The sequence below is a fragment of the Muscardinus avellanarius genome, assembly GCF_963383645.1.
Source record: "Muscardinus avellanarius genome assembly, chromosome: 11".
NCBI lineage: Eukaryota > Metazoa > Chordata > Mammalia > Rodentia > Gliridae > Muscardinus > Muscardinus avellanarius.
In genome coordinates this window covers 10,208,659-10,231,461 of record NC_137797.1, presented here as the reverse complement: position 1 = coordinate 10,231,461, position 22,803 = coordinate 10,208,659, and the positions used below count along the sequence as shown (strand labels likewise).

Here is a 22,803-nt window from a genome sequence, read left to right as displayed (position 1 = left end):
CGACCACGCCAGCTTGTGTGTGAGGTTTTCCTGTTCCTCGTTCCCTCTACACGATGAGGCACAGGCCAGCAAGGATGGCTGGTTTCTTTGCAGTTTAACCCTTCTATTCTTTAGCCTTCTAGAAACCCAGGGGGAAGGCCAGAGTGACCATGGCTGTCACAGGCCTCGGGAAGCAGAGGTGGAGTAGAGCCACTAGGGCCAAGAGAAGAACCCAGACGGGTGTGGTGGCGCACGCCTATAACCCCAGAAGGATGACAGGTTGGAGGACAGCCTCAGCAACCTAGGAAGACCCTGCTTCAAAATAAATAAAAAGGGCTGGGGGCAGAGCTAAGAGGTAGAATGCTCTGGTTTGAAACCCTAGGGCCACAAAAAGGAAGGAAGGAAGAAATCCTTGGTAAACACATTTGCGATGGCCCTGGTCACCTGCTACAGCCCAGTGGTGACCATCTACCCTGGGAGCAGGAGGGATCTGACGCAGGGACAGAGTTCCCAAAGCGGGACGCATGCCGCCGCTCTGTGTCTGAGGGCCGGGCCTGTGCAAGCCCCATCTTGCTTGTGCAGAGCCCCCCCCCCCCATCCTGGGGAGCTGCTCTCAGCGCCCATCTACACTGGGAGAAGAGCATGCTGTAATGATCCAGAAGACTGGCGGGGGCATTAGCACCACACACAGTCCCGTGATGCCAGACACCTGGGAGGCGAGCGCTTATTCCAGCTCTAGAGGCCGCGAGGGACAGGGCCAGCCTGGAGCTCCTAGGGACCACCCTACCACCCTGGCTGCAGGCCGAACCAGCCTCCCTTGTTGGCACCCACATGCAGCAGATTCCAAAGAACAGATGCACAGCGGGAGGCTAATGAGCCGCAGCTATTCCGGGCGCGGCGCCCCCTCTCCACCTCCCGCGCCACCCCCCTCGCTCCTTCCCTTCCCATCTGCACTCTCCCCAACCTCCCTGGCAGCACCCCACGTGGCTTGGGGTGTGGCCCCGGCTCCAACCAGGGCAGGTGGGGCCCAAGGAGTCGGCCCCACCAAGCCCTGGAGGGCCCCGCCCAGAGTGAGGCCCTGCTCTGAGGTCAGACCCTGAAGCCCCCTGGCCACGGGGCCAGCCTCCGGCCCTAACTGAAAGCGCTCACTTGCTTTGGTCAGCCCCAGTCCCACCGCTCTCCGTCTGGTCTTGTAGACACATGGTCCCGCAAGTGTGTTGACAGATCGTCCTGCAGCTGGACACGGGCCTCAGAGGTGGGACTGGGCCAGCACCTCGGGCTCGCAGGCCCAGGTCCTAGACTGTCATCCAGAGTGCCCCCAGTCTGCCCATGCCCAGGGCTGAGACTGGGGTTCCAGGGCCAAGCCCTGAACCGGAGGGGCTTCATGGTCCTGGCCCCCGACTCCCAGGCACGTCTTGCCTCTGCCATTGGTCCCCATCCCACGACCTGCAGCCCTCACCCCAGCAGAACCCCACTCTTCCTGAGTGCGGGGTTCATGCAAGAGGCTCTCAATCCATCTAGGCCCGGCTCCTAGGGCCCGGACACGGCAGCTTTTTTTTTTTTTTTTTTTGGTGGTACTGGGGTTCCTGGAAGCCCTTCTACCTCTGGGCTACACTCCCAGACCTATTTTTACATTTTTATTTGGAAACAGGGTCTCCTAAGCCAGCGCGCGCGGCTGGCTTTGACCCTGCGCGATCCTCCTGTCTCTGCCTCCCAAGCGCGGGGATTACAAGCCCGGCTGGCAGCTTTTGAATAAGCTTCTGGTGGACTGAGCTACGTTGTGCGGGCCTGAAAATGTCTTTATGGGAGCTTGGACTGGCTCCTTCTGATGGCCTCTGCCCTGACTGGGGCACCTGAGAGGCGTGGGGCCTCTGGCAACCATTTAGCCAGAACCATCTCTAGGCTCCCAGGACCGACTGGAGGCTGAAGACAGAGATCCAACTTCCCCTGCCATCAGGAGACCATAGATAAGCTGGGAGCAGTGGTGCACACCTGTAATCCCAGGACTTGGGATGCCGAGTCAGGAGGATCACAGGTTCACAACCAGCCTCCGCTACTTAGTGAGACCTCTGCAACCTAGTAAGACCCTGCTTCAAAATAAAGAATAAACTGGGCGTGGTGGTGCACGCTTGTAATCCCAGCGCTTAGGAGGCTGAGACAGAAGGATCGCACAGGTTCGAAGCCAGCCTCAGCTACTTAGTGAGGCTCTCAGCAACTTAGTGAGACCCTGTTTCCAAATAAAGTATAAAATAGTTCTGAGAGTATAGCCAGAGGTAGAAAAGCCCCTGGGTACAACAAAAAGTCCCAGTATCACAAAAAAATAAAAATAAAAAATAAAGTCGGGGGTATAGCTTGGAGGTAGAATGCCCCTGGGTTCAACACCAAGAACCACAAAAATAAATAAGCAAATAAATAAATAAAAGATGCTACAGCTCAAGGTCAGTTTTTGGTAATTTTAATTGCAAAAAACAAGACATTTATATAAATAAGACCGCTGTGTAAAATAGGATTCACCCTTCTACGAAAACCCTTCTCCCACACTCAAAAAGAATATAGAAAACCCAGCAGAGATAAGAAGTACAAATTAGCATGCGGTCCCTGATGATAGGTCACTGGCGGCCAGGTTTCCCTGCTGAAGCGGCCCCGCGGTGAGACGCGCCTGGCCCAGCGTCTCGGGCTCACAGGCTCAGCGACCCCCGAAGCCGGCTCGCTCGCCGGGGGCCAGCCCAGGCCGCTCTGCACCGCGTGGCTGGCGAGGCAGTGTAATAGGTCCACGTGGCCTGGGGCTGGGGAGGGGAGGACGGGACCCTGCCTGGTCCTCGTGCGGAAGCCGGGCTGCGGAGCTGCTGGTCCAGTGGGACGCGGTGGTGTGCTCACCTGGGGTCAAGCTGGGGATGTCACCACGAGCCCCAGGATGGGGAGGGAAGCTGCCCAGGTCCCAGGAGAGGAGAGGTTCCATCTTGGAGCCACGTCCGTATGGCCACAAGGACGAGGACTGCGGACACTCCCCAGGACCAGCACAGCAGGGCCGGGGCCCTGGGGTGCTCGGGGGTGGGGACAGCAGCCCTGGGGAAAGCTGGGACTGCCCTCAGGAGAACCCGCCCCTCCTGGACCCTGTCGCGTGTCCACACCGCCCCCATGGGAGACGGCTGCTTCCGCCCCGTCCACAGGTCGGGGCTGGAGGGGGACGCGAGAGCCCGGGGGTAGAGAGGTCAACAGATTCACACACTGGGCGCGGCCCGAGAAACTGGTGCACAAGGACGAAAAGAAAAGACCCCACTCCTTGGAAGAGCCCGGGCCTGCCCGGCACAGCAGGCCGCAAGGGCCCGGGGCGGTCAGGAGCACTTCCACACGCACACGGCCAGCGTGCCCCCGAAGTACAGGTACAGGAGGTTCTTCACCTCGTGCGTGATTTCGAAGCCGAAGCCCTCGCCGATCACCACATGCCAGGAGGAGCCGAACTTCTTGTCCATCGTCTCCTTGATCATCTTGGCGGCGCTCTGGAGGGCAGAGGGCACGCGTCAGCTCCCCTCGGAAGGAGCCGGCACCAAGGTCTAGGCAGGAGGGAGGCCTGCTGCACTGCGGCAGCTCTCCTGCTCCCGGAACCTTCTGGAAGGGCTTCCACCCAGGCTGCCTCCTGCCAGGGCCAGGAAGCCAGACACTACCTCGTCAGCTGCGGGAAAGTGGGTTCTGGTGACAGATCCAGAGCTTCCCTCAGCATGGAGAGGGCTATGGAGGGCAGAGCGCGGCCTGGCAGTGAGGCTCGGGCTCTGCGGCAGGCCAGCAGCCCCTGCAGCCGCGCCAGGCACCGCACTGAGCACTGTGCCTACCGGCTCAGTGAGGGCCAGAGGGAGCGGCGCTCTTGAGTGGACACGGCTGGGCGCATCCCAAGCCCCCAGAACCCTCCTCGGCCCGGAGACCGTGTCCCCTCCTGTCCTGATGAGTGAGTGAGCACAGGAATGGATGCCTGGGCAAGACGGAGCCCTGGGGCAGACCCAGCGGGCGGCCCAGCGGAGGGGGTGAGGGGGCGCGGGGCAGGGGCGGCAGGGGCCCCCTGGCTTCACTCCCTGGAGAGACAGGCACCGAGGCGCACCCTCTCCTCTCAGTCTCCCACACACTGCTCCCCACAAAGGCGGGCCCGTCCCGCAGGACTCCATGGCCCTGGTGGCGGGCTCGGCCGCTCTGGTCGCAGGGCCTGCACCGCGGCGGCAGCAGTACCTCGTTGTTGTTGGAGAACTTCTCACAGGCCGTGACACACAGCTCCATGGTCTCCACGCGCATCTCCTCTGGCATGTCCGAGTGCTAGAGACAGGCGAGTGACAGACAGACAGACAGGGCTTAGCCTGCGACCTGGCCTCCCAGCCTCACGCTTAGGGCACAGGCACCTCCCCTGGCCTGCCCCGGGCCGGTGGCTCCCGTCCTGATGGGCTGGGAATTGGCGAGGGATGTGGCTTGGAGCTGAGCATGGCGGCTCTGTGGCCCAGGGCCTCCATGAGATACCACGGTCCAGCCTGCACCCAGGAGAGAGGGCAGCCCAGGCGCAGGGTGGTGGCTGCGGATGTGGGTTAGGGCTCCATCTCCCCAGAGCCAGGGCAGGTGGCCCATCCACGCCTCGGGGCTCCTGGTTCCTCCTGGCTCCTGGACCACACTTCCTCAGCCCGCCTGCTGGATGCCCCTCCCAACCACGGGGCCTGGGCCAGCTGAACCCTCTCCCTCCTTTGGCCCGGCGCCCCGAGGGTCTCATCCTTCCCACACATCTGTATGTCTTCGCCCCAGGGAGGGGGTCCACATTCACCCCCTCCTCTCAGCTGGACCCTCTTCCTTGGGCTTGGGACTCGCGCATCCGGCTGCCTACCTGATGACCTCACTTAACCATTCCGATCACCCTCACCAGCCTGCTCCGCTCGTATCTTCCCTTTCTGGGCAACTCACTTTTCTCTTCCCATTATTCAGGAAAAAAGCTCAGGGAAGACCCCTTGGCCTGCTTCCCTCATGCACAGAGCCCATCTGCGGGGCCCGTTGCCTCTGCCTGCAGCGCAGTGCCTGCCCTGGTGTTGGTCTACTGGGCCCCTGCGACCGCATCCTCATGGCTCCCCACGGCCACTCTGGAAGGCCAAGTCCGTTTTGCTCACGGCAGCCCCATGGCCTTCTAGAAACACCAACACGTCCCGTCGCCCCTCTGCTTACAGCCTCACAAGCTCCCTCCTCGCCACGGCCCTCACCGGCCACCAGCGTGGCTGGCAAGGTCGGGCCTGCACCACTCTGCCCCCAAAGCCCTGCCCTCAGCACTGCGCTGGCCACGCTGCCTTCACGCCGTGGAGGCCAAGCTCACGCCCTCTCCTCCTGCGCCTGCTGCTCCCACACTCGATCCGAGCAGCTCCTCCAGGAAAGCCGGCCTCTGCACCCTCATCCGAACGCCTGTTCTGGTTCTCTCCCTCTTTTTCTTCCCTAGTACTAGAGGTTGAACTCCTGGGTGCTCTACCACTGGGCTACACTCCCCACCCCCCAGTCCTTTTCATTTTGAGACAAGGTCTCGCTAAGTTGCTAAGTCTGGCCTCAAGCTTGCAATCCTCCTGCCTCGGCCAGGGAGTGTGCCACTGCCCCCAGCGTCTTTCTCTTCGTAGCACTCATTGCCTGCGAGTGTGTCCTTTAAACATTCCCTTCTCGTGGGCCAGGCCGACATCTGTCTTGCTTACCGCCGTCTCCACCATGCCCAGCACGTAGCAGGTGGCCTAAATATACACTTGGCGGATGAATGAATGGATGGACGACAATGACTCACGGACGCCTAGATGTTGAGATCTGAGCCAGCGGAGCCCTCTCCTTCCCACGGCCGCCCTGAGGGGACGAGTCCACCCACCTCTCCAGGCGGCCAGGCCTCCCTCCCGCAGGGCTTACCCTGACCAGAGGGAAGGTCTGCAGGCGCTTATAATCGGCCTCGTCTTTCTTCCCTTCCGTCTCTCCCATGATCCTTCCACGGTACCACGGGAGGAGAGGGGGCTTTTAGGAGGTGCCGGGGCTGGCAATGAAGACACCAGGAGACTCAGGAAGCAGCCTTGCCAACTTGGTGGGAGCAGAAAGTGTCTTCCCCAAGGGGTGCTGTAGAAAACAGGAAAATCAGGAGAAAAGAGCTGGCTTTAAAACCACACATCACAAATTAGAAATGTCTCAGTAACAATTTGACACCTCCCGTCTTACTCCTCCGCACCCCTCCCAAATGGCCAGCAGGCCTGCAGACGGAGGGTGAGTCAACGCGGGAGGCTGCAAGAACACACTGTCACTGTCAAGACAGCCGCTGACTGCGGGCCAGCCGGCGGGGCCTCCAGCTAGCGACTAGAGAATCCACTTCTCCCTGTGTTGCTTCCCAACAGCCGTGATCAGGAGGGGAAATGAAGCTGACCGCCCAGAGTCTGGTTTCGTCACCAAGTGAGGGGTCCCTCTCTGGACCCTCATCTGCCTGCTCTCAGGCTGCCGGGTCCTGTCCGGCTAGCCCGGCAGCTGGGCGGCCTGGGTACCGGAGCTGGTCCCACCACCCACCAGCCGTGTGGCCAGGGCCTCAGATTCCTCATCAGTAGCATGGGGCCCGTGATATCCACCTCCCAGAGCCGACCTGAGAACAAGACAAGGTGCGTGAAGGAGACAGCGCCAGGCCGTGCCAGGAGCTGGGTGAACAGTCGTCCTCCCCCCTCCCGCCTCCTGGGGATCAAACAGATGCACACAGGTGCCACAGGAAGTTATGAAACTGTACACACACGGGAACCCCTCGTTCTGGTTACCTAATGACAGATGGGGCTTTTTCTAGGGAGATGGGCCTGGATCCTAAGTGATGGGGGCCCTGCTGAAGTCCTGGCGTTTTTCTTTCATCCTGCAGTTCAATATATTGAGATTCAAAGAGCTTTTTAATCTCAGAAGAAGTCCTGATATACATGAATACAAATCGCCACGTTCGTAAGCCTCTTTTAACATTCTGTATTGGACAAATTCAGCCAGACCATGCTATTCCAGCATTTCTCACATTCCCCAATAAAGCTGCTTTCCCTGAGTAGCACTGAGGTGCCCGGCCTGGTACTAACAGGCAAAGTTACAGATGAACACCAAAGATGGCTCTCAGCCGGGCGTGGGTGCACGCTTGTCATCCCAGCATCAGGGAGGCTGAGACAGGAGGATCATGGTTCGCGGACAGCCTCAGCTATAGAGTGAGGCCATCTGCAACTCAGTGAGACCCTGTTTCAAAATAAAAATAAAAGGTCGGGCATGGAGGCCCACGCTTGTAATCCCCGTGCTTGGGAGGCAGAGACAGGAGGATCACGCAGGTTGGAAGCCAGCCGCGCTGGTGCAAGAGACCCTGTTTCCAAGTAAAAATATAAAAATAGGTCTGGGAGTGTAGCCTGGAGGTAGAAGGGTTTCAAGGAACCCCAGTACCACCAAATAAATAAAAATAAATAAATAAATAAATAAATAAATAAATAAAAATAGGAGTGGGGGTGTCACTTGGAGGTAGAGTACCCCTGGGTTCTATTCCCAGTACTGGGAAAAAAAAAAAAAGATGGGCTCTCACCATGCTGCCCAGGCCGGATGACCCTCCTGGGTAGCTGAGACTACAGATGAGTGCACCACGCCTGGCCTCCGGGCAGGCAACCACAGGCTGGCCGCACATCAACCCATTCTGAGTGCTTCACACGCACGTGCGCGGCTCGCACTGCGCTGGAGACCTGAGGTCCCTCACTGAGGACCGCGGGCTGGGAGCGGCCTGGTGTGTGTGCGCTCAAGCCTCACCCCTAGGGCCTCCTGGACACTCCGTGGGCCGCGCACCTGACCACCGGATCCCAGCAGGCATGGGAACGTCTCATCTGCCCGCCCAGTGCCTGCCGTCCCGACGTGCCTCGACCTGGCTTGAGCTCCGCGCCTCGGTGCCCCCCCGGCCAGCCCTCGCCAGCGAGGCTGGAAGCCGCCGACACCACAGATGCCACACTGGTGTTTTCTGATTTCCCAGGGGACAGATTTCCTCTTATCTCATGGTTCTGGGCATTTGTCCAGCTCAGATATTAGCAGTCTTTGTTTGTCTCTACCTATGAGCTGGCCAATCACCAAGCGCGGTCTCCTTGGACTTTGGGGTCAGATTTCTTCCTTCACAGAATCGAGGGAGTCATGGGTCCTCGGCCACCAGGGTCCCAGCCTGTCTCCAGTCCGTCCTGCCCTCTTGGCTTTGTTACGGCCACTGCGCTGCCACCTCCTCCTCCGTCACCCAGCGTGGCGGAAGGCGGCGGCTACGCTGGGGATGACTGGGTAGGGTGGTTGGCCTCTGAGAACTTCAAGTGGGAACAACTGAAGACGTGGAGGCTGCTCAAGCCTCTCCCACCTGAGTATTTGAATTTAATCCCATCCATCCTCAGAGCGGAAGTGCCGGCGAGAGCAGACAGGAAGGGAAGTCAGAGCGGGGGGCAGGCTGCCCTCAAGCCGAGGGTCTGTGGCATTCCCTCACACCGTGCGTAAATACACAGAACCCCGCCGAAATGCCATGGCTCCAGAGACCCCCCAGAGCCCAGGCCTCGGCAAGAAAGGGGGAAAGCCCTGAGAACTGCAGGCCCAAGCACCAGCTCTCCACAGAAGCGAGTCCTGCCTCCTTCCTTGCTCCGAAGCCTTGTGAAAGTAATGTAACCTGGGCCTTGATTTCCCCTATGAAACAGGACACTCATCTCATCTTGTTCTCGGGAAGCTGACGCAAGCCCCACGCGTACGCAAGGGAGCGTTTTGAATGTCAAACTTGCCCGGCTGTGGTGGCGCACACCTGTGATCCTAGTACTTGGGAGGCTGAGACAGGAGATTCAAGGTTCGCAGGTTCAAGGTTAGCCTTTGCAACTTAGGGAGACCCTGTTTCAAAATAAAAGGACTGGTGGTGTAGCTCAGAGGTAGAATGCCCCTGGGTTCTTTCCCCAATATTGAAGGAAGGAAAGAAGAGAGGGAAGAGGGGGGAAAGAAGGAAGGAAGGAAGGGAGGAAGGAAGGAAAGAGGGCCAAAGCTCTATTATCATTGCCCAGCTCCTCTACTGCTGACATCTTACTGGCCAGATTTGGTCCACATTATTCAACCACATGTATTAAGGACCACGATTCATTACTGCTAATAGCCTTTCCTGATCACTAGACTTCTGGTGACTCAAAGAGGGATGAGACCAACAGAATACAGAATAAAAAGGAATCATTAGAGACGATATGCTTCCAGATATGGAAAGATGGGAGAATGTTTTATGACGCCCCATCAGTACAGTGCAGCAGTCACTGGGCCGCAGTTAGAAAGCCCTGCTGAAAGGATGCTACCACAGAGAGAAGCGCCAGGGGTTTTAATACCCGTATCGATCTCCATGCGAACAGGCATGTGCCTGCGAGAAGTCGTGGCAGGCCGGGACATGTACCCATGGCCAGAGCGCCTGATCTGCTGGGGATCGAAGCCCAACCCCACACATCTGGCCCAGGGTGGCATACAAAGCCAGCCGCCGCCTCCCTCTCTCTGGATGCCCTTCACTCCCTCCTGCCCAGGCTCCTCTGGGTGCTTCACAACCCTCTCCCCCAGGCGGCACAGACGGGGCTCCATCGCCCTGTCTCATCAAAGCCAGCATCCCAGCTGGGTGTGGTGGCACGTGCCTGTAATCCCAGTACTTGGAAGGCTGAGACAGGAGGATCACTGGCGTGAGGCCAGCCTCAACAACCCAGCAAGACTTTCAGCTTCCTAGAAAGACCCTAGGTTTGTTTTTATTATTCAAATTAAAAAAAAAAAAGGGCTGGGAGTGTAGCAGAATGCCTCTGGGTTCAATCCTCATACCATAAAATAAAACAAAACAAAACAAAATGCCACCAACAACCTTGTCTTGCTGGTTCCTTTCTTCTTCTCCTTCTCCTTCTCCTTCTCCTTCTTCTTCTTCTTTTGTGGAACATGGGATTGAACCTGGGAAGGCGGTGTTCAACCTCTGAGCTACACCCCCAGCCCTATTAGTTATTTATTTGGTGGTACTGGGGATTGAACCCAGGGGCACTCTACCTCCGAGCTATATCCTGAGCCCTACTGTTTTATTCTTTATTTCAAAACAGGGTCTTACTAAGTTACAGAGGGCCTCACTAAGTAGCTGAAGCTGGCCATGAACCTCCTGTCCCAGCCTCCCAAGCACTAGGATTATAAGCATGTGCCACCACACGCGGCTTATTTTTTATTTTGAAAGTGGGTCTTGCTAAGTTGCCGTGGGTCTCTCTAACTTACTGACGCTGGCTGCGAACCTGCCATCTTCCTGTCTCAGCTTCCCAAGTACTGGGTTTACAGTGTGAGTCCCAAAACAAAGCTTGCACCTTGTTCTTTTGTGACTCTGACCTCAGGTCTTTGGGGAGAAACCCTAAGAGGATAAGGTAGGGGTGTGTGTGTGTGTGTGTGTGTGTGTGTGTGCATGCGTGTGATGGAACCTGAGAAACAGGGCCAACAGTAAGTGCCAGCCCGTGGGGTGGGAGGAGCCTGGACACTCAGTGCCTGGAAGTTCTCGGGCCTTGGATCACGTCGCCCCCGTTAGAGCCCACTGGTCTGAGATGGCAGGACACACTTGGAGCGTGTCAGGGCGGCCCCACGCCGGCCTCCACAGGGCCAACTTCGCATCTTGCTCGTTTTGGACAAGTGCTCCCCTCTGGGCCACACGGCTTTCTCGCCTGGAAGCCAGGGATGAGAACAGGCTGTACCTCATGGTAAGTGTGGGCCCTTGCTGCTGGTGCAGCAGGGAGACTTCAGTCCCTTCACCGGCCACTATTGACAGATGTAAACATCTGGCCAAACAGACCCATGCTTCCCAAGCTGCCGCTGCGCACACTGCTGATGCGGGCGGGGGTCTCAACAAAGCAGGGTGAGGCCTGCAGGGCCAGGTGTGGGGTCTCATGGGCCTGCACAGCTGTGCCTCCTTTCCACCCCATCAGCCTCCAGATCGGAGGAGGCGGCGCCTGAAGAACGGAAGGCTCTGCGTCCGGCCGAGGGTGCGCAGCTGACTTCAGTCTGCGCCTTCTTCCTTGCTAGAAGGAAACACAAGTAACTCCAATATGGGCAGCCACGAGCCCAGCCATCTGTCTAGACCCGCCTTCTGCTTCCGGCCACACCAGGGACACGTGGACGCCTCTCCTCCGCCTTTTTCCTGACACGTCCGCCTCGGCCTTCTAGCGGACAAACGAAGAAAAAGTGGTCATGACAAGAAGGGATCCCGGGGCTCAGGGGCATTCACCCAGGATGCCAGCAGTGCACTCAGTGTGGACAAGGAGGCTCAGACAGGCTGAGAAGGGGGAGCAGCCGGGCGTGGAGGCACACGCCTGTAACCCCAGGACTCAGGAAGATGAGACAAGAGGATCCAGGTTCACGGCCAGCCTCAGCAACTTAGCAAGATCCTATTTCAAAATCAAGAGATAAAAAGGGCTGGGTGTAGCGCAGAGGTAGGATGCCCCAGGGTTCAACCCTCAGCAGGAGAGAAAATGGATCTGAGTGAGTGAGAGGAGCAAACACAGATAGCCATTCTTCAATTTTGCTAAGTCGGAGCATTAGAAACACATCGCCTACTATAAAAGGGAAAATGGAACAGTAAGAAAGAGATAATCGCAGAATAAAGGCCAGCCCTCTTCAGGAAGAGACCGTCGCCGTTCACACACAGGCTATTCTGTTTGTTAACACAGTCCTTAAATATCCTAATTTTAGGCCGGGCGTGGTGGCGCACGCTTGTAATCCCCGCGCTTGGGAGGCAGAGACAGGAGGATCGCGCAGGTTCGAAGCCAGCAGCGCGCGCTGGCTTAGGAGACCCTGTTTCCAAATAAAAATGTAAAAATAGGTCTGGGAGTGTAGCCCGGAGGTAGAAGGGCTTCCAGGAACCCCAGTACCACCAAAAAAAAAAATTAAATAAATAAAAATAAATATCCTAATTTTACCCAGGCCCGGTGAGAACCTGAGAGCCTTGGACGGTGGGGAGGGGGAGCTGCACCTGTTGACTAGTCTGGACCTGCACTTCTCCGTGGTATCTGCCGAATATCACGTGAAAAACAACGCTGGCTCGCATGCTCTCCCCTCACGGAAGACCCAGGTTGGATCAAATCCCAACAGAAAGTCACCCACGGAGGGCCCTGGCTGCGCAGCTGCTTGCAGACAGCACTACGTGCTCGCCCACCCCGCTTCCCTCCCACTCGGCGGAACAGACTCAAACGCAGGGGACTGAGAATGACATTATCACAGAAACAAATTGGACTCAGCACTGGTTTATTTCTTAAAAACCCATTCACGGTTGCTAATTGCTGACATCCTACAACTGGTCACGACTTTGCCATGTGTCGTGAGTGCCGACGATCCCCCGGGGCCGAGCGACTTCATCTAGTCTCCTCTAGATGTCCGCGAGCGCGGAGACCAGCGTGTGGCACGTGGCAGAAGTCCAAAACCCATCACACTGTAATTAAATTATATTTCACTTGCCCCCCGGGAAGGAGAGGACCTAGCAAAGCCATCCAGTCATATTTATTGAACACTGATCTTCAGCCAGACAGCAGGCGGGCTGTCCTCCACACAGGAGCTCACTCCCTCCCTCCAGTAACTGCCATACAGGCACTTTTATTCCTTTTTTACTGATGAGTACACAGGCTGTGGAAAGGAAAGTGAGTTTCCACCCGGCTGATAAGTGGGGAAGCCAGGATTCCATCACTTCAAAGACTGTCTTTCAGCCGGGCGTGGTGGTGCACGCTTGTAATCCCAGTATTTGGGAGGCTGAGACAGGAATATCTGGGTTTGCGGACAGCCTCAGCTACTTAATGAGACCGTTTGCAACTCAGTGAAATCCTGTTTCAAAATAAAGAATAAAAAACACGCCGGGCGTGGTGGCGCATGCTTGTAATCCCCGCTCTTGGGAGGTGGAGACAGGAGATCACGCAAGTTCAAAGCCAGCCTCACTGGCTTAAGAGACCCTGTTTCCAAATAAAAATATAAAATAGGTCTGGGAGTGTAGCCCAGAGGTAGAAGGGCTTCCAGGAACCCCAGTATCACCAAAAAAAATAAAATAAAATAAAAATAAAAATAAAAAAACAGGGCTGGAGGTGTAGCTCAGAGGTAGAATGCCCCTGGGTTCCATCCTCAGTACCACAAAAGAAAAAAAAAAAAAGTCTTTCAACTTCTCCACTCCAAGCGAGGGCTGGTCCCTGCCTTCAAGGAGCTTCCACCTGCTAACACAGACTGCCACTCACACAAGGAAATGGGGGCCGTGGCAGGAAGCAGTAAGTGCCACAATCAGATGTCAAGACAGAAGGAAGAGAAGAATTGTGGAGGGGGAGACAGAGGGGAAGGACAGTGGCGAAGCCTGGGGCAGAAGCAGCACTGGGTCAGGCCTGAAGAGCTGAGGGGGTCCTGACAGGCGGACTCGTGAGGAGCCCCTCAGGCAGAAAGACCAGCAAGCACAGTGGCACCAGGGCCAAGCCCAGAGCTCTTCTGGGAAATCCCACCAGGCCTTATTCCTGATTTCCAGGTGAGAACTAAGGCTGGGTAAAGGGGCTGGGGTTGAGCCAGGCACAGTGGTACATGCCCGGAATCCCAGTACTTGGGAGGCTGAGACCAGAGGCCGGCAGGTTCAAGGACAGCCTCAACAACATAGCAATATTCTTAGCAACCTAGCAAGACCCTGTTTCCAAACAAAAAAAGAAAGAAGGGCTGAGGTTGTAGCTCAGAGGTAGACTGCCCCTCAGGTCAACCTCCAATACCACAAACAAACAACAACAAAAGCCTGAGAATTGCCTAAGTGGAACAGGTGCAGGAGAGCGACTGCCGATGTCCCAGAAGGATGGTGATGCTGCTGACAGGGCCAGGGGAAACTTTAGCAGAACAGATGGGAAGGTAGAGAAGTAGGCTGCTTTGATGTGATGTGCTAGTCGGGAATAAGAAATCACCGAATCACGGGCTGAAGCGAAGCCCTGGGTCCACCTCTCTCATCTCGTATCAATCACTGCCTCCTCACTCCTACCCGGAGGATCCCTAACCACCAGGCACAGGTGAGAGATCAAAGCTGGAGATGTGGACCTCAGGGTCCACTGGAGAGATGGCAGCTGACGATAAGGGGGTTGGTTAATACTTCCCAGAAGGGCTAAATAAGACGAAGGAAACTGAATATGGATTCTGCACGGCACTGGCCTCTTTGTACTTCAATTGGTATCATCCTCAGCATGCCCAAAGCTGGTTTTATGTGGGCGCGGACTGGCTCCCGGGGAGGATAGGTAACTTGCAAGGGCTGCCTATCCCGCAAGTGGGAATCCAAATCAGGTCTACCAGATCAGCCGTGGAGGGCAAGCACATCCTCCTCGGCTGGGGCAAAGAATGGCATGGAGCCCAAGAGGCCTGAGACATCCTTCAACCCAACTTCTCTTTTTCAGATGGGGAGGCTGCGGCCCAATAAGGGAGATGACCAGCGCAGAGTCCCAGGACAGCGCCAACTCTCCAAGACAAGCAGGCAGAGGCGATGGCGACCCGCAGCCCGGCCGCGGGCGGGGGATTATTACTTCGCGAAAGGTGGGGAGAGCGGGGCGGTGGGGGAGTCGGATCTGGGAGGATTCCGGGCACAAAGCTGGAAGGGCACTCGCGGAGCGCGGGGGAGGCGCGGCCTGCAGGGTCTCGACGGCGATCTGTCGCGACGGCGCTCGCAGCCCCTCCAAGTCGGGTTGCGGGGAAGGCTTGGGGCTGGGGAGCAGACGGCCGAGGCTGCTGGGGCCTCGGCCTCGCCCGCCCCGCGTCGCCTCCCGCCCTCCCTCCGGGCCAGCCCTCCCCGCCCGGCCGCCCGCCGCGCCCGGGGCCTCACCTGCTCCCGCGGGGGCCGGAGCCGGGGCCGCGGCCGCACACCCCAGCCAGGTTGTCAAGGAGCAAACAAGAGTGTCTTAGCAACCAGCAAGGAAGTCCTGCCCCCTCACCGGACGTTGACAAGAACTTCACTTCTTACTGGTGGGTAAAGGTGTCAATCATTCCGGAAGGGCCCTACGACGCAGGGGCTCAGACGGAAAGGGGCGTGGCTTAGGGGCCAGGGAGGCGGGGCTTCGCTTAGAGTTGTCCTAAGAGTGCCCGAGGAGCAGGGCACAGACTGGGGTTCTCTTTAAGAGCAACATAGCACTGAAAGCAGCAATGCCTTGGGAGTTTTCATCATTCGAAATAACAAATGCAGCCGGGCGTGGTGGCGCACGATTGTAATCTCAGTACTTGGGAGCTGAGACGGGAGAATCGCAGGTTCGCGGCCAGTCTCAGCAATTTAGTGAGACAGTTGCAAAATAAAGGAATAAAATAGGGCTGGGAGTGTAGCTCGGAGATTCTCCCCGAGCGCCTGTGCACCGACAGCTGACGGCTGCGTCCGTCCAGACCCCTGAGTTCTCGCCACAGTCTCAACTTCTCCCTGCCTTGGCGATGTTTCCCCGGATCGCGTTCCCGGGGCACCTGCCGGGATGATGGGAAGGGTGGTCTGGAAACGCCCTGGTGATTCTGCGCCCCTCCCAGGGGCTGTGCTACCTCGCGCCCTGGGTCTTGTTGGGACTGTTCCTCCAGGACCTTGTTCACGTCTGTGGTTTCCGCTGTCAGTGTCCTTTTGAATTCTGATGGCTTCTGTATTTCTGTCTCCAGATTGAGCCTCTCTTTGGAGCTCCAGGCCCCAGTATCCAACAGCCTCCTGGTCATGGCCACCAGTATGTTAAGCTACCTCACTGTGATTTGGGACTTGTCCATTTTTCTTTCTTCCTTTCCTCCTTCCCTCCCTCCCGTCCTTCCTTCCTTCCTCTTTCTTTTCTTTTCTTTCTTTTGTGGTACTAAGGATGGAACCCAGGGACATTCTACCTCCAAGTGACACCCCCTGCCCTATTTTTTATTCTTTATTTTGCAACAGGGTCTCACTGAGTTGCAAAGGGCCTAAGAAGCTGAGGCTGTCCTTGAACCGCCATCCTCCTGTCTCAGCCTCCCAAATGCTGGGATTACAAGCATGCGCCACCATGCCCAGCTGATCCTGGTTATATTAAAATGTAATGTAAAACTAGTATTTTTATTACTTCCAGGACAAAGCAAGGACATTAGAATATTTCTGTGCTTATCTCTTTCCCCTTTCTATGTCTATTACTGTCATGAATTTTAAACCTCACAAGACATAATTGCTTTTATTTTTTCCATCCACATATTCACCTTTTTTGTTGGGCATATTAACCAGCTGCTCAACATGGCCACTCAGTGAAAGCGAGCAGGGCCTGGGAGAAAGGCGCGGCCCTGAGGTCAGGCTCACTTCTCTGAACTTCTCTTCTCTCTGGGACCTGTGTCCTTCAACCCCAGCTGTCCTGAATGCTTTCTAATGCCTTCCTTGGAGAGCTTAAATATGGCGCTTGGGCCGAGCGCAGTGGCTTAGTCGCGTCTGCAATCCCAGCACCTGGGAGGCTGAGACAAGAGAATCTCCAGTTGAAAGCCAGTCTCAGAAATTCAGTGAGGCTTGCATCAACTTAGTGAGACCCTGTTTCCAAATAAAAAATAAAATAGGGTTCGGGGGTATGGCTCGGAAGTAGAATGTCCCTGAGCTGCAGCACCCTAAATAAACAAAGAAATAAACAAAGAAAACTGTGCTAGAGGTGTAGCTCACAGGTAGAATGCCCCAGGAATCAATCCTCAGTATAAAAAAGAAAAGAAAAATATATGTGTGTGCATATGTATTTACATACATGTATGTATGTACATACATGTATATGTATGTATGCACCTGTGTGTGTGTGTGTGTGTGTGTGTGTTTATGGTGCTTGGTTTTCCTGGGTTTTGTCAGTGGAAGAATTGGTCAGCAACAGAAATCCCCACTGGCCTTTGCTTCTGGAACCAGGGTTCTGATGTCCTCGAAGGGAGAAGGGCGGCCGCACTCACAGGTTTCCTGTGAGTGTTCTCACAGCTGAGCACCCCCGAAGGCTGCGTGGTGAAGGCTTGGTCCCCAACTTGGAGCTACTAGGAGAGGGTGGACCTTTGGGAGGTGGAGCCTATGGGGGCCCTTAGGTCCCTGGCGTGTGCCTGTGAGGGGACCGCAGGAGCCTGGTCTCTTCCTCTTGCGGTCTGCCTCCTGGTCATGAGGCCAGTGGGTCTGCCACACTGTGTATTCCCACCAAGTTCTCCTCCCTTGCCATAGGCCAAAACCGACGGGACCAATTGAACAAAGACTAGCACCCCCAAACTGTGAGTAGAAATAAACCTTTTCTCTTTGTGAATTGCCTGTCTCAGGTATTTCATTATACCAACAAAAAGCTAACATATATCCTTTTCTTTTTTTTTTTTTTTTTTGCGGGTCTGGGGGTGGAACCCAGGGGCATTTGACCTCTGGGCTACACCCCCTACCCTATTTTTTATTCTTTATTTTGAAACCGGGTCTCACTGAGTTGCAGAGGGCCTCACTAAGTAGCTGAGGCTGTCCGCGAACCGCGATCCTCCAGGTCTCAGCCTCCCGAATGCTGGGATTACAAGCGTGCGCCACCACGCCCGGCTAACATATATCCTTTTCTTTTCTTTCTTTCTTTCTTTCTTTCTTTCTTTCTTTCTTTCTTTCTTTCTTTCTTTCTTTCTTTCTTTCTTTCTTTTTGTTGCGGTACTGGGGATGGAACCCAGAAGCATTCTACCTCTGAGCTACACCCCCAGCCCTATTTTTTAGTCTTTATTTTGAAACAGGGTCTCACTGAGTTGCAGAGGGCCTCACTAAGTAGTTGAGGCTGTCCACGAACCACGATCCTCCTGTCTCAACCTCCCGAATGCTGGGATTACGAGTGTGTGCCACCACGCCGGACTTAACATGTATCCTTTTCTAGAGTTAAACTGGATTAAAATCCCAGTGTTAGCCAGATGTGGTGGCCCACACCTGTAATCCTGGCTGCTCAGGAGGCCAAGCGAGAGGAGGATTGGGAGTTCGAGGCCAGGCTAGACAATTTAGCAAGACCTTGTCTCTAAACAAACAAATAAATAGACAAGTAAATAAATAAATAGAGATGGGGGTGTAAGTCAGTGTTACAGCACTTGCCTAGCATGTGCAAGGGCCTGGGTTCAATCCCTAGGCCTGTCATTCCCAAATTCTTGAGAAACTTTTAAGTCTTACAGTTACTGTAAATTCACCCACAGTCTTAAGGTTGTCATAAATTCACTCACTGAAAGGCATTGCCCTGTGCACTGCGCAACGCACCAGTGTGTATGTTTAGAGTAGACTGAGCTAAGGGAGATATGATATTTTAATGAATGTATAAGATGGACATGGTGGCACATGCCTGAACCCCAGTACTTCAGAGGCTGAGATAGAAGGACCACAGGTTGGAGGCCAGCCTCAACAGCTTAGCAAGACCCTCAGTGATTTAGTGAGCCCCTGTTTCAGAATAAAAAATAAGAAGGGCTGGGGGTGTAGATTAGAGGTAGAAGGCCCCTGGGTTCAATCTCCAGTACCACAAAAATAAGAAAGAAAAGAAAAGAAAAAGAAAGAAAGAAAAGAAGAAAAAAGAGGAATGGAATATATAATGTAGGATACATTCTCAATGTTACCTATTGATCAGATAGAGGAGACCGCATCATGAGAGCCCAAGAATAGCCAAATCTCCATCTGTGACTACCAGGCTAACACCATCCCAACATACCTTCCTATGACCACTCTCCTCACCAAGTTTCCTTTAAAAGAACTTAGCCAGGCAAGAAGGCACATGCCTGTAATCCTAGTACTTGGGAGGGTAAGACAGGAGGATTCCAGGTTTGAGACCAGCCTCAGCAAGTCAGCCAGACCCTCAGCAATTCAGTGAGACCCTTTTTCAAAATGAAAAATAAAAAGGACCACTGATGTATCTTGGAGGTAGAATACTCCTGGGTTCCATCCCCAGCGCACACATACACACACAGGGGAAAAAGAAAAAACCACCTTGTTCTCCCTTCCTTTGAATGTGCGCTGCTAAGCTTTCACTAAATACATTTTTGTCTGTACCTCACTACTTGACCTGTGCTGAAATTCTTCTCTGACATAAAAGTGAAGGATGCGGTCATTTTGAGTTGACGTCCCTGTTATAATGTTCAGAGTGGATGTGATTGAGTGAGGAGGGTTCTTACCTCATCAGTGGATCTGCTCCTTGCACTGCGTTTACTGGGTGGCAGCCTGGGCAGGTCAGGTGTGGTAGAAGCTGGACCCTGGCGTGTGGCCTTGGGGACTGTGCATTTCGTCTTTGAATGCCCTTCTTGTTGGCCCTGCTCTTGCTTCTGGTCTCCGTAGTGTGAGGGCAGAGCCCTCGCTGTGTCCCTCTCCCTGCGTCCACTTTCTATTCCCTGAGCTCCACAGACCCATCCTCACCTAGACTGAACCCCAACATCTCCAAAAAACTGTGAGCAATAAATCCTCCTTTCTCTAAGTTGTGAGGTCAGTTGTTTTGGATTACAGTAGCAAGAATGTTGACCGACACAACAGTCCTCTTCGTCCAGATATCCTCAGACCTCTTCTGGTGACAAAAACAGTGGTTTTAAGGCAGGAGACACTAGGGGTGGGGGTGGGGCGCCCTGCAGACCCACTGAAATAACAAATTAGACAAGGTTGGGTGATAATTAAGGATACAAGGTCTCTAGAACGGAGTGGAAGGGGCCCAGTACACGGTGTCTCTGAGGAAGCAGGGACAGTTCAGAGCCACAGGGGGAAGCCAAGAGTGTGGGACCAATGCAGGTTCGTGGGCAGCCTTGGCGATGGGTGAGGACAGAAAGACACTGGTTGGTTCTGTCCCCAGTCAAGGACAGAGAGGATGTGATGTCGCCATCATGGGGAGCAAGACTTTAAAGTGTGCTAAGATTGCAGGGCAGGTGCGCTGCCCCGGGAGCTCTCCAGCCTTGGCTTTAAAAGGAGAGAGCCAGGCATGGTGGCGCACGCTTGTAATCCCAGCATTTGGGAGGCTGAGACAGGAAGATTGTGGTTCGTGGACAGCCTCAGCTACTTAGTGAGGCCCTTTGCAACTCAGTGAGAACCTGTTTCAAAATGAAGAATAAAAAATAGGGCTGGGGGCATAGCTCAGAGGTAGAATGCCCCTGGGTTCCATCCCCAGTACCACAAAAATAATAATAATAAAATGAGAGTCAGCAGACACGGGACCCTGTGCTTTTCCTCTGGGCAGGTAGGAGCCAGAGCAGGTGTAAAGGCAGGATTTCACCAGGGATGGACTTTGCCAGCTCAGTGAGACAGAGGGAGAGAGGGTGTGTCTGCAAGTAAAGCAGGGCAGAGAGAGGATAAACAGCGTGTGGCTGTCTGCGGCGAAGTTTCCAAGGTGTATCTGCCTGCAGCTCCGTGGGAAGTCATTACAAACATTTTTATTTTAAAACAAATCTGGACTCATTCTGGAGGAGAATGAGGGGAAAAAAGAACACACGAATTTTTTAGATCCCTCAGCACCTGAGATACGCCCGTCCTGTCTGGCAAGCCACTGCCACTACTCCTGCCTTGAATTCACTCTTGGTGGAAGTTTGTGAAGCTTTGGGAAAGTCTGGGAAGCCCTTGTCCTGCTGGTTTGACCCCTACCCCTGCCTAGCCCCCTGACTCTCCGCAGGGCTCACTGAAGAACAAAGTCCAGCCCAGACCAGTGGCGATATTGATGTAGCACCTCTAAGACAGTGTGAATAGGGGCTCAGGTCTAGATGGGGACCCTGCTGAGTCCACTGTGTAGGCCAAATGTGCCAGAGGAGTGGAGGCCTACGGTGGGAGGGGAGGCGTGAAATACACAGGCCCTCCCGTTCCCAGCCCATCTCCCCAGGGCCCACATACTCTGGGGCTCCAGCCAAGTGACTCAGACACACTGGGTCCTAGGGAACCAGCCAGGGACCCGGATCCCAGAACTGGGACACAAGGTGGGGAAGGGGTGTTCAGAATGAGGCCAGAGCTCAGTTAGCAGAACTGGGGCGCTTTCCACGTGGGACCTGTGTTCTTTACAGGCTTCCTGCATGAATCCTGGCAAATGAGCCTGGGGCCCGCAGACGTGGTCGGGTGGGGGAGCACCTTTGGGACCAGCGAGGCTTTGCTGCCCACCTGCTGCCCGCCCCAGCCCTCGCCCCCACCCCCACCCCAGCCCTCCCCCTAACCCTCACTCCAGTCCTCCCCCTAACCCTTATCCCAGCCCTCCCCCCAGCCCTCATCCCCGCCCCCACCCCCGCCCTCACCCCAGCCCCTGCAAAAAAAGAGCCTCCCAGTAAACCATATGTTTATTTTGAACATTCAAATTTACAAAAACAAAAAGTTAACAAAAATCATGACACAGATCACACACACACACACACACACACACACACACACACATACACACAGGTTGCATCTCATGTCACTTTATGTACAAAGTAGGGAGAAGGAGGGGGAGGGGAGGTGGGGGGGTCCACGGGGGCACTCACTTCACAGTGTCGGACAACTTGACATGCTTCGCTGGCTGCCCAGCGGGGGCCACGCGAGCCCCTTCCCCATCCTGCGGGGTCCGGGTCAGAGTGGGACATGGGGTCTGAGGAGCCAGGCAGCTGGAATAAAGGGTGGAGCGTGACCTCTCCTCTGGGAGGGGGACCTTCCCCAGTTTGCTCAAACTGAGACCGAGCCCCAGGCTGGGACTCTTGTGTGAGTGTGTGTGTGGGTGACCTGTCGTGGAGAGGGCCAAGTGCAGCCACAAAGCTGTGTGTCTGCAAGGTGGCCTTGATGGCCACGCGCCCTCTCCCCGGCCTCAGCTTTCTCATTTGCAAAGCCAGGGTCTCTGTCTCCTCCGGAAGCCTTCCTGCCTGAAGCTGTGGTCTTAGATCACACAGGGCTTTGGCAAGGGGATACATCCCTTGGGACATGGTGGGGATTGGGTGTCACCTAGGTGGGAAAATCTGGCAGAGAACAGCTGAGAAGCACCTGGCCCAGGGCTTGGCCGGAAGCAGGAGTAAGGAACAGCAGGCCCTCCCTTCCAGCCTGGGGCTCCCGGGACACTTAACCTCCCTCCCCGGCTTCCTGGCTCTGCCTCCCAGTTAGAGAAGGCCAAGGCAGTGGGCGCACTCACACCGGGTGGGACGCGTTCTCATGGCCTCATTGAAGGACCCTGGCTCTGGGGCCCACCCATCTGCTCCTCTGTCCCTCCTGTCACTCTGAATGGGGACCGGGCAAACACACCAGGAGTAGCACACCCAAATTCCTCTCTATAGGGTCAGACACACTGGTCCTGCGGTGGAGGTGGGCCTTGGATGTAAGCGGGATCGGCTGGCTGGCACTGGTGGCTTATTCCCCTGCATCACAGGGCTAAGAGCAGCCCTAACTCATAACACGCCATGAGGATGAACCAGATGGTGCCCACCAAGTGACATACAGATGCCTAGAAAGGACCTCAACGCCATCATCCTCAGCCACTGGGCGCAGCCCCAGAGCAGCCCAGCCCCGCACCCTGGAGCAACAAGTGCTACCAAAACTGAACTCTACCTCGTATGTTGGTGAGGGACGGCTGGGGACTTTGGACATGGTGATCCAGGCTCAGCGCTCACCACGCAACCTGTCCAATGTATTCTGTCCCCACCGGAGGGCCGACCACCGTGTCACCACCGTGACAAAGCACAGAGGGCTTGGATGGGATGACGCATCTCGAGTGGCCATGAAGGTTCTGTCGCCTCCCTCCTGAGACTCCTTCCTCCCCAGAGGCTGCCTCTTCCGAAACAATAGCACAACCCTGATAAAAGCCATGTCCCCCAAACCTAAGTTCCGAATTCTGCCATCACCCCAGCAACAGTGCGTGTCATGGTGATGAGAGGCTTGACCCAGCACGTGGCTGATGTCATTGGCTGTTACCGGGGCAACCT

General features: G+C 55.5%; 1 protein-coding gene across 2 annotated transcripts; it reads right to left on the bottom strand.

Annotated features, from left to right (window-relative positions):
* Positions 1 to 3,198: 3,198 nt before the first annotated feature.
* DNAL4 (dynein axonemal light chain 4) lies at positions 3,199 to 5,946 on the bottom strand (the record flags this gene model as incomplete). Of its 2 annotated transcripts, XM_080706002.1 has the most annotated exons (3): positions 3,199 to 3,479; positions 4,198 to 4,281; positions 5,878 to 5,946. In XM_080706002.1, the coding sequence occupies 3 exons, from the start codon at positions 5,944 to 5,946 to the stop codon at positions 3,315 to 3,317; spliced, it is 318 nt and encodes a 105-aa protein (XP_080562128.1). In that variant the 3' UTR covers positions 3,199 to 3,314. The 2 variants fall into 2 exon arrangements, with proteins under 2 accessions (XP_080562128.1, XP_080562129.1); XM_080706003.1 differs by lacking the exon at positions 4,198 to 4,281.
* Positions 5,947 to 22,803: the final 16,857 nt, after the last annotated feature.